We start from the raw sequence: 11,717 nt of genomic DNA, 5'->3' as shown, positions 1-11,717 counted from the left end.
TGTCAGACAGTGCTGTGGTTTGCCCTAACCCTGGCATCTCTATGGAAGCCATGTGAATACTGAACTCGTTTGTGACCTACTTGGCTCATGACAAGACTCTTGACTATCCTCTACAGCAGCAGTCCCCAACCTTTTTGGCACCTGGGACTGGTTTCAAGGAACACAATTTTTCCATGGATGGTGGGGGGGGGAGGGGTGGCTTCGGGATGATTCGGGTACATTACCTTTTATTATACACTTTATTTCTATTATTCTATTAGGTTTTTAATGGACATTACATGTTAAGAAACATTTTCTAAGCACGTGTTGAACCACAGGCACCGCGAATACTTATCAAAATGAGCCTTAAAAAGGGTATTAGAATTCTGAAGCTTTGCTCTTTCTCTTTCTCTCACCCGGTAGGCATCTTGAAGGCCCATGAAGTTGCCCTTCAGTAACAAAAAAGTTGCGAAAGACCTCACGTGTTAGAATCAACATGATAGTTACGGTTAATGGATCTTTTTGGCGGCCTACTTTCACGTCACAATGACAGACACAGACAGCCCAGGCACAGCCCTCAATGATAATTTAAGTGGCTCTGAAAAGAGCCTTTGGTCTCTGTTCCTTCACCAGCCGTTTAGACTGCTCACCTGTAACCTCGACTTGGATTACTTGCTCTGCACTTTCTGATGGTTGCTCTCGGTCTTCCTGGGCAGCAGCACGGCATGGATGTTCGGCAAGACGCCACCCTGAGCGATACTCACACCGCCCAACAGATCGCTGAGCTCCTCATTATTACGGACTGCCAACTGCAAGTGGCACGGCATAATGCGCGTCTCCTTGTTGTCGCGAGAGGCACTGCCCGCCAACTCCAAGATTTGGGCCGTTAGGAACTCCAACACCGCTGCCATATACACAGGCGAAGCAGCTCCAACGCGCTCGGCATAGTTACCTTTGCGGAGCAGACATTGGATGCGACCCACTGGAAACTGCAAGCCTCCTCCAGATAAACGAGACTTCGCATTTCCGCGAGCTTTACCACCTCGTTTCCCACGTCGACACATTTCTTAAAACCAAAGCGGCAACGCCACTACAGTAAATTGTATCGTCTACGACTGGGCGTATTTATAGTCTCACGGTAGCGTGTGCTTTGCTTTCTGATTGGCTGATGGCCGTCTATCCAATCAGAAAGGCTCCCCGGAATCACCTCATTTACATACACGACAGTCCCAGATATCCAATCAGATACTGGCCTCTCCACACGTCACGAGTGCTGCCCCTATAAATACCACCCTTTCCAGCTAAGAGGTGTTTTTGCTTTTTTGGTGTTGACCGGAGCTGTTAGAGCTGTAACGTCAGAGCTGTTAACGCTATAGAGCTTAACACTAATTATGTCGGAGTTGTCTTTTAAGAGTACTGTTGTTTCGAAGAAAGGATTTAAGAAAGCTGTAACGAAGGCCCAGAAGAAAGAGGAAAAAAAGCGCAAGAGAAGCAGAAAAGAAAGTTACTCGGTGTATATCTACAAAGTGTTGAAACAAGTACATCCGGATACTGGCATCTCATCGAAAGCCATGAGTATCATGAATTCTTTCGTAGTTGATATCTTCGAGCGTGTTGCAAGTGAGGCGTCCACCTTGGCCCATTACGATAAGCGATCGACTATCACGTCCAGGGAGATTCAAACGGCTGTGCGCCTGTTGCTGCCAGGAGAGTTGGCTAAGCATGCTGTGTCTGAGGGCACCAAGGCTGTTACGAAGTATGCCACCTGCAAGTAAACTTACGAAAGTATAATCTTTGCTCCAGTTAACCCAAAGGCTCTTTTCAGAGCCACCCACGATTCTGAAAGGAAGCTGTGGACTCGACGTTAAGTAGGATACTTATGTTGTAAACGTTAGTACTCAGTTGGTGTTTGTAATTTGGTGACGGACTTTCTCCGGGGTATATAAACTCGGGAGGCTCCAACGGTCTTTCAGAAGTCAACTGCAGTGAATAAATTTTTCGAAGTGATTTTTAACAGGAAAGCTTATGATTAATACATGTGGAGAGTGTTCTTAGAGTGAAGAAGGTGTAAAGTACAAAAGATGCATTTGCGTCTACAACTGACTGAAGTTTCTATAAAAGGCTTGAAGGTGTAGAGAGATTTTGTAAGGGACATTATTCTGTTTTTTTTTCTACTGTGTCTGAAAAATATGGATCCTATAGGCCAGTGAAGTTGTTTGAAAGCTCAAGTGGTTTGAGATCCTCAACTTGGGGTCTTTTTGCTCTGGTGACCTACGTTGTCCAGAGCATATTGACCTGGGATGTTGGAATATTGCTGTCTCATACTGGAAGCCAGCAATCTGGCTAACCACAATTAACTAGAAAACAGTAACAAACTCCTTTTTTGATTTTTCCTATGAACTAGGTGTGATCATTTGTGGGTGTTTTGTATGATGAATCATTTTAAAAGGTGTTGGGATCCTGTACTACTGAACCACCTGGACTCAGCAGACAAGCACTAAAGAAACATCAGTGGTAATGATCATGGATCAGAGCCCAGGCTCCAAGGCCCTGCAGTCTTACTGCTCTTCTCCGACCCTGGCTGTACACCCTCATGCTGGTCACAGTTCCAGGTGTTCACACAGGTCAAAGTAGTGGCAGGAAGACAGTCTATCTCCCTGGGTTTCCAATTGAGAGCAAATGAAAGCCTCCCCAGAGGATTTCCTCTCAAGTCCCTTTTCTAGAACTGAGCCTAGTCCTAGATGCTGCATGAGTCATTCATCTGAAGGGAAATTGGGACAATGTGATTGATGTGGACCAGTTTACTTAATATGTGTGGCATATTTATTACATTTAGCTCTAGGTATTTTGTTTTCATTTCTGTAAATAGTGTATTACCCAATTCATATCTTCCAGCATCTTTTTCTATATGAAAGTACTGATTTTTGTGCTTTTTTAATACCCTATTATATCTTACTGAATTGACTAATTTTTGCATTGGCTTTCTGATATAATTCTGTTGGGTTTTATATGTTTGCAATGATGTCTGAAAATAGTAAACATTTCACTGCTTCCTTTCAGTTGGTTCACTTCTAATTTCTTTCCCTTGATTTCTGTGCCTCATACCTTCATATCAATGTTAAACAGGGTGGCCATTCTTGTTTTATCCCTCACGTTGCTGAAGATCTGCACTATTCCTCATTAGATATATAATACAATGAGGAAGAATTCTATGTCTGCTTTATTGAGAATTGTTAAGAATGCATGTTGAAATTTATAAAATGCCTTTTGAGCATCTCTGAAGAATGAGCATAGGCCTTCCCTCTTTATATATATTATGATGAGTTATTTTAATAAACTTCCTAATAGTTATCTTTGCATTTTTTTTATATAACCCTCTGCTTGGGCATCATATGTAACTCATTTAATGTTCTGTTGAACTCTGGTTGCCAATGGATCATTTACAATTTATGCTTCAATATTATAAATTAAATTGGTCTCTATTATCCCTTTTTTGTGTGTGCAATGATGTTCAGGTTCTGGTACCAATTTTTATTCAATTCATAAAAATAATATGGAGGATAGATATCCTTTTAATACTCTGGAACTGTTTGAACAGCACTGGAATTCCCTTTTCTTTAAAACTTTGGTAAATTTCCTTTTTAAAACAATTTGTACTCGGTGCCCTTTTTCAGATGACAGTTCTTTGACAATTATCTTTATTTTTCTTTAATGAAATTTTTCTATTTAGAGTTGCTAATAATTTGTAATAAGTTTTGGTAAATTGTATTTTTCAAGAAAATTATTTAAAGATATTCTCTTAGAGATCAGCAAATTGGTCTCTAATGATTTTAACCTCCACTGTCTTTGTAACTACAGCTCCTTTAATATTCTAAATTTTGTACTTGTGTCTTCTGATTTTTCACAAACCACAATGGTTATTGGTTAATCTTTTATTTTTTAAGTGTGTTTATTTATTTGCTATTTCTTTACTCTTACATTTAGTTTTACTTTTTTCTTTTTCCTAATTATTTTTTCCCCTTTTCCATTATTTAGCCTTTCTGCTTCCAGTAGTTCACTTTATTTTTGTTTTTCCTAGCTTCTTTAGTGGGATGCTAACTTGATAGCAACAGTCTTTACATTGCGCAATGTTGATATAAATGAATTTCAGTTACCACAGTTTAGTTAAATGACACCACTTGCCCAAAAACACAGTTCAAATATCATTGCATGGTGAGTCATTGCATAAACTACAAACTTCACTGCTGGCTCTTTTAGTTCACAAGTCACTGCACAAATAACACATACACACTGTGATCAGTGACCTAATCTGTCACTTATTTTAAAATTTGTTGGCCAAAATTTGTTGGCATGGTTACTGCACATGTTATTCAAAAGGAAAAAGCATGTAGTTTAGTTGCCTCTTTGTCTTCCAGTGATAAACTCACATGACAAAAATCAATAGTCAAGAGGGATTTGGCCAACAAGATGAAAGTACAGCAAGACAAGAAAAAGTAATAACCCTGGAAGCAGAATTTGAATCGAAGGTAAGTGGAGTTATTGAAGTAATAGTTGACCGGGGAAATGTTGACACTGTTGATATGAAGAGACTAGCTATGCAAACCAGAGGAACTTAGTGAAGGCCAACTGATAAATGTAGAAAATGGTTGTGATGAAAAGGAAGAAGTTCCAAAGAAAGTGACACTGGCAAAACACTTCATATTAAATGAATTCTCAGAGATATTTCATGGCATTAAAAATGCAAAGGATAAAATGTTGGAAGCTAATCCAAACTTAGAAAGAAACATGACAATTCACCAAAGCACAGGAAGGACACTCACTCTGTATCATAAGTTACATGATAAAAAAATCAAGCACCATTCAACTACTTTTGGTAAGTTTTTAAAAAAGAAATGATACTAATTCTCATTGTTTTAATATTTAAAATTACAATGTCCTTAATATTAGTTTTTCACTTCCCTTTATATTTATGATAGTGAGTTTTTAATGTTTTGATAAAAAATTTTAAAGATCATGGAACAATCATGATTTTTCCCATTGATTATTAAGACTGCTTTGCATAGTCAGTTTTAAGATTTCACACTACCTGAAGGACTGCCTGCATTTACACTTTCTAATTTATTAATGTAAGCAGCATTTAAATCTTTCATTTTTCCTTTGAGCCATGCTTCACTTTATTCCCACAAGTTCTGTATATATTATGAATTTTCATTAATGTGAGAGAGATGCTAGGAAAAGCAGATTCCTTCACTTCCTATTAGGAACCTGGAAATCACTGTTATCGACCAGCAAAGCAGCTGGTCAAATTCTCCTTCCATCAGAGATGCAGACCAAATGCAGACCAAGGACCCAGCTTTACGGAACTTGGTGGGACAAACACAGGACGTTGGGATGGGTTTGCAACCTTCAAAGACTTTAATAATGTCAGAGAAATAAGAGTAAAGCTTTAGTCCAAGACTATTCAGGTGAAAGCAGAGAAAACAGGTTTTATTTTATTTTATTATTTTTTTTAGGTTACAGTGTTTAAGAAAGGTGCTGTTTGTCTACCCACATCTCAATCCCTAAGTCATAAAGGACTGGCAAGACAGAATTTTCTGAGAAAAGGGCCACAGCGAAGTTAGGACTCTGCTTTAAATATGATAAGGTCTGTTTTGGGAACTGGGGAAAGCAGATCCTTTAGGTGCTACCCTCCTTAAGCTACATCTGGCTGTTAACTTCACCCTAAAATCATTGCAATGGTTACCCATTGAGATTTGCCATGGAAGCAGGGGAGATATTTGCTGTCTGTCCCTGATTCTAGGCTGTGGTTTTGTTGTGCCACAGAACAGAGAACAACATAATGGATGCCAGTAAGAAGAGGGCTGGAAAAAGGGCAGAGCCACTAGGCCTGTTTAGAAACCCAGATACTGTAATTACCCAAAAGCCACCACAGTGCCTCTGAATTCAGAAAAGGAGAAAGAGGGCTGGTGTAGCCCTCAAAAAAGAGACTTTCTATTCTCATCTCAGATGGGTCCCTGAGGTCTGCAGGGCAAGGGAAACCCTCGCAAGTAGCAGGGCCAGAGGGAGCTAGACCACATCAAGCCCTTACTGCATCATTCTGGCAGGTGGACATTGCTAGCTCTTCAGTGCAGGGCTGGTCATAGACAAGTGACTGCATTTTGTTATTTTTCTTTATTTTGTTTTCCAAAAAGGTTTTAAAAAATCGTTTCCCTTTTCTTCACTCTTCAAACATTCACTGATAGAGAAAGAGAGTGTGTGTGTTTGTGTGTGTAAGAGAGGAGGTCCTTACTCTCATTGTTTCCTTTCTAGTTTAGTGAGGCAGATACAAACACACAAGGTCATTTCAGCTGATTATGAATGAGAGAGATAATAAGGTGCCTAAGGAAAGCTTTGTATTGTCTGTAATTTACTCTAAAATACTTCTATCCAGATAGTGTGATGTAAATTTTGTGTGAGTCAATGTCAAGCTAAACCTTAGGATCTGTGAAGTGTAGTAGGTTGAGTGTCCTGAAAAAGGACATGTCCAAGTCTTAACCCCTGGCACCTATGAATGTGATCCTTGTTTGGAAATAGGGTGTAGTTAAGAATCTTGAAATGAGATCATCCTGGATTTAGGGTATGCTTATAAGAGAAGGGAGAGGGGCATATGAAAACTGAGACAGGCAGAGATTGGAATGATGCAGCTGCAAGCCAAGGAACATCGAACATTGCCAACTGCCACCAGAAGCCAGGTAAGAGGCATAGAATAGATTCTCCCTCAGCGCCTCCACAAGGAATCAACCCTACTGACACTGTGATTTTGGACTTCTTGGCCTCCAAAACAGTGCAAGAATATATTTCTGTTTTACGCCAAACGGTTTCTGGTAACTTGTTGCAGCAGCCCTAGGAAACTAATAAATGGACTTTTCTGATGAGGAATTCACTCTCCAGAAGAGGTTAGTCATCATTTGACCCACTACAAGTTCTTTTCACCCACTACAAATTCTTTAGCTCTTCATCTCCAATCACACTAGAGGGCTGATGGTTAGCAGAAGTCATGTGAGAAGTTGTTTCAGTGATAAAAACAATAATAAAGATGTGTGTTTCCAGCAGACACACATGCATGAATTGAGTGGGATACCCTAGTAACCCCAGTATCCTGTGGCTGTAGAATTGGCATCCTTGATGAAGGAATCAGTCTAACAGCTAAGGAAGATTCAGTTATCTGCTCCCAACTGGATTATTAGTGGAATTCTGCCATCTGATTTTTATATCATCCGTCTCTAGTCTATTTTATACGTAAGGTACTTGCTGGAATCCTTAAACAGGGGTTCTTAGCTTTTATTGTATTATGGATTTCTTTGAAAGTCTAGTTGATCTTATATACATCTTCTTAAAATAAATTTCTAAATACATAAAGTAAAATATGAATTTTAATAATAAAACAGTGCCAGGTTGAAACAGTTTAAAAAATATTGTTTGATACAGTAACATTTGTGCTTTTTATTTGTGCTTCTTTATTTGTGCTTCAAATAGCAAGATCAAAATTTAATATTCTGAGGTTGGGTGAGCATAAACAGTATTTTGATATATCTGTAACCATGGATAAGTGCTAGGACTATAGCGATGGTTTTCATTCGCAATAAAGTCACAGGTATAGCTAATGCAACTGGTCTATTTGCTATATTCAAAACTGAAAGAAATACTAACTTTCAGTTAATGGTTAGCGAAAATATTTTTCTTATCTAAGATTACTTTGCCAGTCGTGTGGAGAGTGGATTTTAGAAAGAAAACACTAGGAGCAGTGAGTCTAGTTAGAGACAGTAACCCAGGTGAGAGATGATGGGGACTTGGACAAAAACTGTGGCAGTAGAGAAGACAAAAGAAGTCAGATAATAATAAAGTATTTAGGAAATAAAATCTCCATATGTTGTCAAAAGATTGAAATGGAGGTTGAACAGAGGTACTATCAAGGAAAAAATACATTTCTGGCTTGGACAACCATGTGATTGGGGTGGCCCCATGGATATAGGGAGCATTGGAATTTGAAAACAGGGTCTGTCAGGATACATTGGAAACCCCTGTGGAGAGAAATTTTTTGAGATGGATGAGCACCATCAGGGTGGTGATATTAAGTAAGCAGTTACTGGTGTGCAGTTCATGGAGAGCCCTGGACTGCAGATATAATTCGTGAATCATCTGCTGTAGGTATTTAGAGCAAGGGTATGACTTAGGTTGCCTGGAGAAAGAGTTTAGTGCTACAGTGTCCAATATGGTGGCCACTAGCCACATATGGTTACTGAGCACTTGAAATGTTGCATGAGATATGCTGATATGAGATATGCTGTAAATATAAAATACACATTGAATTTCAAAGTCCTAATTTTTTAAAATGTAAATAATTATAATTTAACCCTTATTACACATTGACACTTTAGATAAACTGGGCTAAACTGGGCTAAAAATATTTGATTAAAATTAATTTCACTTTTTTTATGCTATGTGGGTACTGGAACGTTTAATGTGACATATGTGATCAGTATTTGTGGCTTGTATTATATTTCTACCAGACATTTGTGAAATTAAAAACTTCTGCTAGGATACTGTAAAAGTAGACCACAGACCAGGAGAGAATATTTTCAAATCGTTTATCTGAAACAGGACTGTGTCCAAGAAAATAGAAAAAAGAATGCTTGTAACTAAACAATAAGAAAATAACCCAATTAAAGAATGGGCAAAAGAACTGGACAGACATTTCACCAAAAAAATTTACAGATGGTATTAGCATACCAAAAGATCCTCAATATCATTTATTAGGAAAATGCAAATTAAAACAATGAGATATTAAACATCAATTAGAATGGATAACATCCAAAATATTGTACATTACCAAATGCTGAGGAGGATATGGAGCAACAGGAACACTCATTGATTGTTGGTAGTAATGCAAAATGGCACAGCTACTTTGGAAGACAGTTTGACAGTTTCTTATAAAGCTAAACATACTCTTGAGCCTACCATCCAGCAACTGTGCTCCTGGTAATACTTACCCAACTGATTTGAAAGCTTATGTCCACACAAAAACCTGCATGTGAATAGTTATATAACAACTCATTCATAACAGCTAAAAAGTGGAAGCAACTAAGATCCCGTCATTAGATGAATGGATAGACAAACTGTGGTTTATCCATACCATGGAATACTAGTCAACTATTAAAAGGGACAAGCTCTTAATTCACATAACAAAATGGGTGAATCTAAACACGTGCTGCTAAGGCAAAAACCAGCATGGAAAAACTGCATGCTTTTCAACTCAAGAGTTGACAAGGATTTGGGAGCTATACAGACATCTGCTGTTTCACAAGATCTTATGAGGGCAGCTGGGACCCCTGCTTGGAGATGATGCCTCCCCTCCCAGACAATGTGGCACAGATGCCCCATCTGTTAACTCCTTGGATGATTCCCAGTTAAGATATTCAGAGGTTCTTGTAGGGGCTGTTTCTGTGCAGCAATGTAGGGTACTTTTTTTTTTTTTCCTGTGGAGTTTTAGTACACATATTCTACCAAATGATACTAAAGTATTTTTTAACTGTAAGGTAGACACACATGAGCACAAAATCTTGTTTTTAAAAGGGAAGAATGAAAACTATAAATTAACAAATTGAGTCCACCTAAACCACTGGTTTGTGGGAAGTAGTAATAATTTGATCTTTTTTAATGTTAATTTGTGTCATTTGTCACTTTTTAATGCTTGTCTGCTAAGAGTCCAGACGATCGTGACAGTAGATCTTGCACCCAAAGTCCCCTGACTTGATAAACACCCTATGACCCAATTTGGAACATGTTAGTATTGGAGTCCAGTAATATAGGACACAAACACCAATTTAATGATCCTCTCATAAAACAAAATGCAAGTGATCCTATTATAACTTGGAAGAAAAGTAACGCCCCCCCCCCCCAAATTCAGTCAGTGTTACTTGTGTGCCAGTCGGTTGTGGTTAGCCAGATTGACTCCAATATGGATTACTTGATATGGCAACACCTCCACACTCTAATATCAAGCTGTTTTTAACAAACAGCCTAGTTTAGACACCCCAATAATGTACAGATGACATCACCAGACCAAGGAACTATTGGACTCGAAATCTCAGCAGCTGTAGGGCATCTAACCTGATCCATAGGAAGAATTTTAACACACTAAGAAAATGCAGAGCGGAAGCAAAACAGCCTTAACACTCCCATGCTGAACTTGCCTATGTTCTTTGTCTTTCCACAGCTTCAGTTCCCTTTCAGTCTCTTGATAGAAAGTACTTAAAACAGGCCATACACCAGAGAAGAGCAAGCCACGTTTCTCATGGCACTCGGCCTACCCTCTCTGAAGACAGACTTAAAGGAGCTCTCAACTCAGAGAGCTCTATTCTTCGATATGCTTAAGAGATCCGGGATCTCACCTGAAATCATTCTGGTTAATAGTCACGTGAGACAGACGAGTTATCTACGTATTTCTTAGTCACACTAAAGGCAGCAAAGTGAATCTGACAGTTACTAGCATAACAGCTATAGCTCACTCTAAAAGAGTAAGCCTGCCCACATACACTGAGCAGCCAAGTAAAAAGCCTACAACTCTCTAGAAAGTTAAGTGGCTCTTAAAAGAGCCGTTGGGTTACAAAAGTCGTCTCGTGGCTAAATCTCTTTACTTGGAACTACTGTATTTAGTGACAGCCTTGGTGCCCTCGGACACTGCGTGCTTGGCCAATTCCCCAAGAAGCAGCAAGCGCACTGCTGTCTGGATCTCCCTGGATGTGATGGTCGAACGGCTTGTTGTAATGCGCCAGGCGGGACGCCTCCGCCGCAAAGCGCTCAAATATGTCAGTAACAAAAGAACTTATGATGCTCATAGCCTTCGAAAAAATACCAGTATCCGGATGAACTTGTTTTAATACCTTATAGATATAGAATGAGTAGCTCTCTTCGCGACACCTCTCACACTTTTTCTTCTCCTTTTCCTGAGCTTTAGTCACGGCTTTTCTGAAACCTTTCTTAGAACTAGCACTGCTTTTAGCATTCTGCTCTGGCATGATAAACCTACAACTCTAAGACAGCAAACCAGTAGCAGTTGCTGTTACTCTGAAGCGTAGTATTTATATGCGCGGAGCTCAGATGACGTATTGGGCAGCTCACATCTGATTGGATAATGGGTAGTGGTGTGTATGTAAATGAGGTGATTCCAGTATGGTTCTCTGATTGGATATAAGGGTATCAGCCAATCAAATAGTCAATCAAACACACTGTGAGACTAAAAATAGACCACATACCTGCCCTAACGGTACTTGTTTCCATTATAACAGACCAGTATTCTTATCGTAACGTCTGGACATGGCAAGTAGGGTGGTAAGGCATGTACTAAGGTCAAATCTCGTTGGTCCACAGCCGGCCTGCAGTTCCCTGTGGGCCGAGTCCACCACCTTCTCCGCAAGGGCAATTATGTCGAGCGGATTGGGTCCGGTGCGTTGGTTTACTTGGCCACGGTGCTGGAGTACCTGACGGCTGAGGTCCTAGGGCTGGCGGGCAATGCGGCCCGTGACAAGAAGATGTGTATCATCCCGCGTCACCTGCAACTGGCCATCTATAATGATGAAAATCTCAACTAGCTGCTGGGCGGTGTGACCTTCGCGCAAGGCGGCGTCCTACCCAACATCCAGGCGGTGCTGCTGCCCAAGAAGACCAAGAGCCACCACCACAAGGTCCAGTGCAAGTAA

The 11,717-nt window shown here is 39.8% G+C and overlaps 3 protein-coding genes and 1 pseudogene across 3 annotated transcripts; 2 read left to right on the top strand and 2 right to left on the bottom strand.

Annotated features, from left to right (window-relative positions):
• Positions 1 to 647: 647 nt before the first annotated feature.
• Positions 648 to 1,043, bottom strand: LOC131763533 (histone H2A type 1-A-like). The gene has a single exon (XM_059075817.1). The coding sequence runs from the start codon at positions 1,041 to 1,043 to the stop codon at positions 648 to 650; it is 396 nt and encodes a 131-aa protein (XP_058931800.1).
• Positions 1,044 to 1,370: 327 nt separating this feature from the next.
• On the top strand, positions 1,371 to 1,754 carry LOC131763534 (histone H2B type 1-A). The gene has a single exon (XM_059075818.1). The coding sequence runs from the start codon at positions 1,371 to 1,373 to the stop codon at positions 1,752 to 1,754; it is 384 nt and encodes a 127-aa protein (XP_058931801.1).
• An 8,897-nt stretch (positions 1,755 to 10,651) lies between these two features.
• Positions 10,652 to 11,036, bottom strand: LOC131763535 (histone H2B type 1-A-like). The gene is given in 2 exon segments (XM_067043172.1): positions 10,652 to 10,774; positions 10,776 to 11,036. Coding segments are annotated over 2 exon segments (384 nt in total).
• A 116-nt stretch (positions 11,037 to 11,152) lies between these two features.
• LOC131764237 (histone H2A type 1-A-like) lies at positions 11,153 to 11,717 on the top strand (annotated as a pseudogene).

The sequence above is a fragment of the Kogia breviceps genome, chromosome 10 (assembly GCF_026419965.1).
Source record: "Kogia breviceps isolate mKogBre1 chromosome 10, mKogBre1 haplotype 1, whole genome shotgun sequence".
In the NCBI taxonomy this organism is placed as follows: domain Eukaryota; kingdom Metazoa; phylum Chordata; class Mammalia; order Artiodactyla; family Physeteridae; genus Kogia; species Kogia breviceps.
The sequence above is the reverse complement of the archived record's forward strand: the minus strand, read 5'-3'. Positions and strand labels throughout refer to the sequence as shown.